The sequence below is a fragment of the Nothoprocta perdicaria genome, unplaced genomic scaffold (assembly GCF_003342845.1).
Source record: "Nothoprocta perdicaria isolate Ctin4 unplaced genomic scaffold, notPer1 scaffold_62, whole genome shotgun sequence".
NCBI lineage: Eukaryota > Metazoa > Chordata > Aves > Tinamiformes > Tinamidae > Nothoprocta > Nothoprocta perdicaria.
The window spans coordinates 3,408,279-3,414,551 of NW_020455888.1; the positions used below are offsets into that span (position 1 = coordinate 3,408,279).

At 34.5% G+C, this 6,273-nt stretch overlaps 1 protein-coding gene across 1 annotated transcript in view; it reads right to left on the reverse strand.

Moving 5' to 3' along the window:
• N4BP2L2 (NEDD4 binding protein 2 like 2) overlaps positions 1 to 6,273 on the reverse strand; it is a 33,876-nt gene that overhangs the window by 14,595 nt on the left and 13,008 nt on the right. The window contains exon 6 of the mRNA XM_026049817.1: positions 2,900 to 3,043. Within this exon, the coding sequence (XP_025905602.1) occupies positions 2,900 to 3,043 (144 nt within the window). The remainder of the gene's footprint in view (positions 1 to 2,899; positions 3,044 to 6,273) is intronic.

The window sequence follows — 6,273 nt, forward strand, 5'->3', positions numbered from 1 at the left end:
CCCTTAACTCCAGATACTACTTGGAGGAAGAAGCCAACCTGAGAACTGCACCAACTCTATGCCAGATAGCAGAAATATTTACATCTCAAATTTGAACACAGAGTTCTCAAGTTTCTTGCATATAATTGCCAATAAAATACTTCACTTATGAGGCAGCGGGATAAATTAAATGCCTGTAGTCTGAATTTCATATCCTCATTTTATGCTCCTTATATATATTTATTAAAATGCAATTTATTTGTCATCCACAGACAACAAAGTAATTTCTCCCTCAGGGATATAAATAACTAGTTAGTAGCTTAAATCTGTCATATTTTCATGACATATAACCATACCATAAAGCAAAGACAAATATTGCACCACCAGAGAGTAATTCCATTAGGTTTTCACTTACCATGCCATTGTACTTACCTTAGAATACAGCTTTATAAGCAATTTATGACATACTTTTGATACACTTCCAAGTTGTGAAGCACTCTGTTCTTGCTATGCACTCACTGTAAATAGCCAGCCTACACTGATCAACGTGGTCTGCATATCAAATAAATTTACCATCCACCAGTAACTAAAAGGGCTTCAAAAAGAAGCAGCGTTTTGTTAACTGGTAATAATTCATACCTATTTAAAGGTAAAAAATCCAGTTAAATACAATGCAAATCTTAATTAAATCCTGGTTAAAATAACCTCAGTCTCCTTTAAAAACTATATATAGGCGCTATCAAAAAGACCCTAATATCTAACATAAACTGGATGTATCTTTTGTCTTATCTTAACAGACCATATAAACATCATGCAAGAGTCTCAATAAATGTTACATTTTTTTGTGGACTGAAGTAACGTAGATAGGAGCAAATAAAGCAATCTCTTGGAAAACCCTACTAGGTTCCTCACAGAGGAAATGCACTTTCATGCTTAAAGTTTGAGATAACTGGAAGCATCATCATGATAATTTACAATGCTTTCCAAGATTCTCTGGAGACATGGAAAGAGAGGACCAAGGAAGCTAAAAAGCAGCAACACAAACGGTATAAATAAGATACAATAAGGAAAAGCATTTAATAGTACTAGAWTTTTTTTTTTTCTAAATGCACAGTAGTTTAATGTATTAATAATTCATGCTCTATTGAAGTTTTTCAAATTATTTGAAAACAATTGCTAGAATATGTAATTGCACACTCCAGCTTTGATACAGGAACTTTAGAAAACACTTCTTARCAGTGAGGGGGACAGAGCCCTGGAAGAGGCTGCCCAGAGAGGTTGTGGAGTCTCCTTCTCTGAAGATCTTTAAAACCCSCTTGGACGCAGCCCTGTGCCCCGTGCTCTGAGTGACSCTGCGTGTGCAGCGGGGTTGGACTGGATGACCTCTGAGGTCCCTTCCAACCTTAACCATTTTATGATTCTATGATAGTTAATAAGATGTCTTACATAAACATTATTCTAGATATACTTTTTTTTTCCAAAATTCATTATACAATAGGTATACAAAAGAAAAAAACAATCACAGAAAAATACTTCATTAGATGGCTGCATTCTCAATTTTGTTATTCAGATTTTAAAAATAAGCATTTTTTAAGGATCCATTTAAAAGCTATCTATAGAGAATGCAAAAATCATGTTGGCTGTAGAATTTTCTGAACTAAAGCCTTTGAGCGCACACACGCGCGCGCACACACACACACATATACACACACACACACACACACACACACAGAGTTCAGCTACGTAACAAGCTTTCTTTTTTTAAACTATCAGATTGCTAATAATATTATGTACATAAAATAAAAAAAAATATATATTTACATTGAACTTCCAAAACAACAGTGAAGACAAATATATTTTATTAATACAGCAAGCAGTTAGAAAGCAAGCAAAGTGAAATCTTCCTAATTTGTCAGTTTTTTAAGGAAAAAAAAAGAGGACAATAAATCAATCTCCATGCTGGCTCCTACTTTGATATATACTAAACAAGTTACATCAGGTATGCCAAAATTAAGAATGCAACATGGTTTTACAGAACTGTGTCCACTATTTTTATTAATTTAAATCATTCCAACTGTGGATTTGGAGTTAACCGCCTAATGCTTTGTGTGTGTCATTTTTATAACATAACTTGGCTCAGAAAGGCAAGTGTGAATTTATTTTTACCATGGTAAAATTTAGTGTTATTAATGCAAAAAACAGTGGTGGTATGCACATATCATTAAGCTTTATAGACTACCATAGAGAAAAAACCCTCAAAACTCAAAGAATTAAAGCTGTGCTGTTTAAGTCTGGTGAATACTGTATTGGCACAATGCTGCTTCAATGCTCAATGTTACTTTTTTGATTAAAAACGAGGGGGAGGGAGGAGAAAAAGTTTCCTAAATTTTGGATGCCAGTTAAGGCTTCCCAAAGTCCAGGAAGCAGCTGTGTTTAAAAAAAGGTAAAACATTCAGAGTCTTAAAAGCCATGAGAATTGCTGAAATTAGATATTACATAAATACCTTCTCCTGGTTTTTAGTTCTGTTTAAAAGATAATGTGACTGCTTTAGAAAACTGCTCAACAGTTACTCAGTGTGATAACTTCATTGCCCTAGGTTTATGAAGGAAGACTCTGCTCTACTTCATACTATTCCAAACACTTTACTAAAAATTTAAGTTATTACAACTGTAATAAATATATATTTAAAAACATCTAATGTACAGTTTTATCTACAAGTAAGTCTGTTAAAGAAACAATCCCCAGAAAGGTGGGGACTGAAAATCAGCCCATTTTAAATGCAGAAGACCCACTATTAAAATAGTGATGAAGACAGATTTATGAATGGCAAATAACAGATTTTCATKAACTGTCTGAAACCTGTGTTATCAGTTACTGGAAATACTGAAATAATCCCATGAGTCTGTATTGCCTTCCCACCTATGTCTTCGCTGCAGAGGCGGTTTTTGCGTGTGTTTGTGAGGAGGCACCACTGAGTTCATGACAATAGGAATGGATATTTGATATTCGTATCGTTCCAACATGTGAGCAATCTTCTCTCGACTGACCCCATGTTTATTCCTCCTATAAAAATAAAAACGTAAAAGTTTTCTGTTATGTTTATACATATACAGACTTAAATAGAAAAATTTTATGAGAACTCTTAATTTCATAATTTTTCCTTGTCATATTTAAAAGAACCAGGTGGATTTTCCTGCATTATCTAGGAGTAAGCTCTTTATAACTGAAAGATATCACTAAACCAAGTGATTGCATATATCTTGAAAAGAAAGCTCTAACACAATTTAGCATTTCATTTCACTGTGTTCTCATTCTTCCAGGATTTTATATTARGGTTTATTTTTTAACAATTCTTCATTGTACTTTTTTAAAAAAATTATTTAATACAGCCATGCATTTCTGTATAGAAATGCAATGTTATTCACCAGGACTTACATTAAAAAAAATTCTAAGTAGTCTTTGCTTCTTACTTTTTCACCAGATATTATATGGCATGCTAATTAGCCAGTACAGGGATGAATTATGAGACTACATCTTATTAAAGCTACCAYGAGTTTCCGAGTTGAAAAGAGCACTAAAATGAGCAAAACAAGAAAGCCCACTATAGTTGCAAAACCTTAAATACAGATTATTTTTCTCATCAATAAATTTCCCTATAAAAATAAGGAGAAATTTTCATTCTGGACCAGGACAGCATACTCAAGATAACTTCACCTAACACTTCTTATTGATGCTTGTTGTGAACTTACAAATACACCAAAACACACCAGGGATCAGAAGAAAAAACAAAACAAAACAAACAAACCCTTAATATTCTTGCAAGGTTTTGTGAACAGCTGCTATTTTCACTGAGAATTTGGCCAATTAAGAACCTGAATAAAAGGCAATTTAAGATACATTGTAWTGCCAAAACATACTTATCTCCTTAGTATCTATGGAATAGGATCTCAAAATCCAGATTAGTAGAAAATTTCAGACTCTAACAAAAGGAAAACTACAAAGCTCATGCATGAACTGTATGTCAGAGAATTAACAGCAGTGTAACAGAATGGAATGTCAAAGAACAGACATGAACAACACAGCACACAGGGAACATTTCAAAAGTGTAGGCAAACATTTATCATAACCCAACATGTTCTTATCACCAAGAACCCTTGTTCAAACTGGATTATTTGCAAGCCACACCACTAGGGAATCAGGCCACCCCTCTGGGCTCCCTGCTAAGGACAGAGGGCATGCGTCCCCTTACCAACTTTCGCGGTTGCTATAAGGGAGAAATCAATGGTCAGAGCAAAARGGCTACAGTAGAAAGAGGATTCTCTATAGAGAAATATTTTAATGGACCAAATACTCTCAAGAGTTTGTGCAGATTATTCCAACACAGAATCATATCAGGCTGAGGAGGTCTCAAAGTATTCAGCAGCTTGCACACTCTCATCTCATACGTGCCATGGAAGAAGAATTARTGATGTCAGGAGTATTTACAATTAGATTCACTCCTTAAAATGCATTTTATCAACTTTTTTCTTTGGGAAGGAAAGATTTAAGAAGAATATTTCACTCACAGAAGCTGTTCTTTGAAGCATCATCAGAACCAGGGGGAATGATCATAACAGGCTAAATGTCAATTGCGGTAAAGTTTTACACTGTACTTCAAATAAAAGAAAAATAATCCAGGAGCAGCAGCATGCTGAGCTGGCTATCTAACTAGTCTTAACAATCAGCATATTCAAAAATATGAACAAGAGATCCCCTAGAGATATGGGAATTCTAGCCAGTATTTGATTCAAATGATAAAAAAGAACCAAGAAGAAGAAGTAAAGGCATCCTTTCATGCCAGCAGGTGGTAGCACAAAGTTATTCAAGAYTGCCCATTTCTCATTACTACTGGAAAAAGATTACAGCTCAAGAGCGCAAAACAAAATGCACGTTCATCTACAACTGAATGGAGCTGTGCAGTCATTTCAAGAATAAACTAGTTCTTTCCCCTAAAGAAGAAGGCAGGATAATACAATTACTAAYGGCAAAATCTTATTAAGAATAGAAATCAACTTTACAATGCAGGAAATCTGTAGTTTTCTGACATTTAACACAAAAACATCTGCTTCAAAGTTGCCTTCGCTCATCTTCTGGTAGCACAGCTATGCTGAAAGAGGACAGTCATCTCATTCCTAAAAAACACAGATGCACCAGCAAAAATCCCTAATATACAGCTATGTTTTGCAAGCTTTTTTGCTTTCAAGAAAAACACAGAATTTATTGACAAAACTCTTGAGTGTTGCCAAGTAGAGCATACCAATATATCAGCAAAATAATCCTACATGGACATTATTATTGAAGACAATTAGCAGGTTTTAAAGAAATACTAAATTGCAGATTCATGATCATACTGAAGAAAAAATAATTCTAAGAAGCATTTTTGCATTTTACTTTTCAGTATGTAGAAACAGCAGGTAACTTGATTTTTTTTTTCTCAAGAAACAGCAGCTGCCCTGAAACAAGTTATATAGGACACCTGCTACCCCTCCAAAGTCTGAAGTGAAGCTGCAACTACCCTCTGCTTCCTACTGAGCAGGTACCCTGAAAGGACACAGACAGACAGCCAATTTTACATCCACTTCTGCCCAAATACAAAAGAACCTTTCCCTTCTACCAGTTGCTCTGTCACTTGTTTGTTCTGTGACTAAGTTCCCAAGATTTGCCAAAAGTGATTTCTGAAAGAATAAAATCCTTATGTAGTGCTGTAAATGATATGCGGGAAATTTCGAGCACTACAAATCAAAAACCAAGATATTTTCACAAGAGTTTCATGCAAAACTAAAATACAAGCAAAATCATGCACAAATCTAGAAGTAATCAGCCATATCAGAAAAAGTAAAACCACAAAAACCAACGGTAACACCTAATCCACACTAAAACGTTTGTCAACTTCTTGACATCAAGAATTTACCTTGTGCTATCCTAACATGTTGTCCCATATCTTCCTTTTGAAAAATCCTTTTCACAAACATCTTCACGGTAGAAAAATCCATTTGCTATTTCTTATAATATAACTTAAAAGAAGTTCTTACAAAAACTGTAGGGTTCTTAATGAGAACTATATATTTCTTAAATGAAATAGCAAATTCTTATAATATAAATTCTTATAAAAAACAGTGGTAAAAAAAAACATACCTGACAGTACTGCTGTATTAAACCACTTAATAGCAAGTACTATTGAGATAGATGACACTGCACCACAAAGAAAAGGAAAGGGAAAGGGGGGGAGAAAGGGAAAGGGGGGGAGAAAGGGA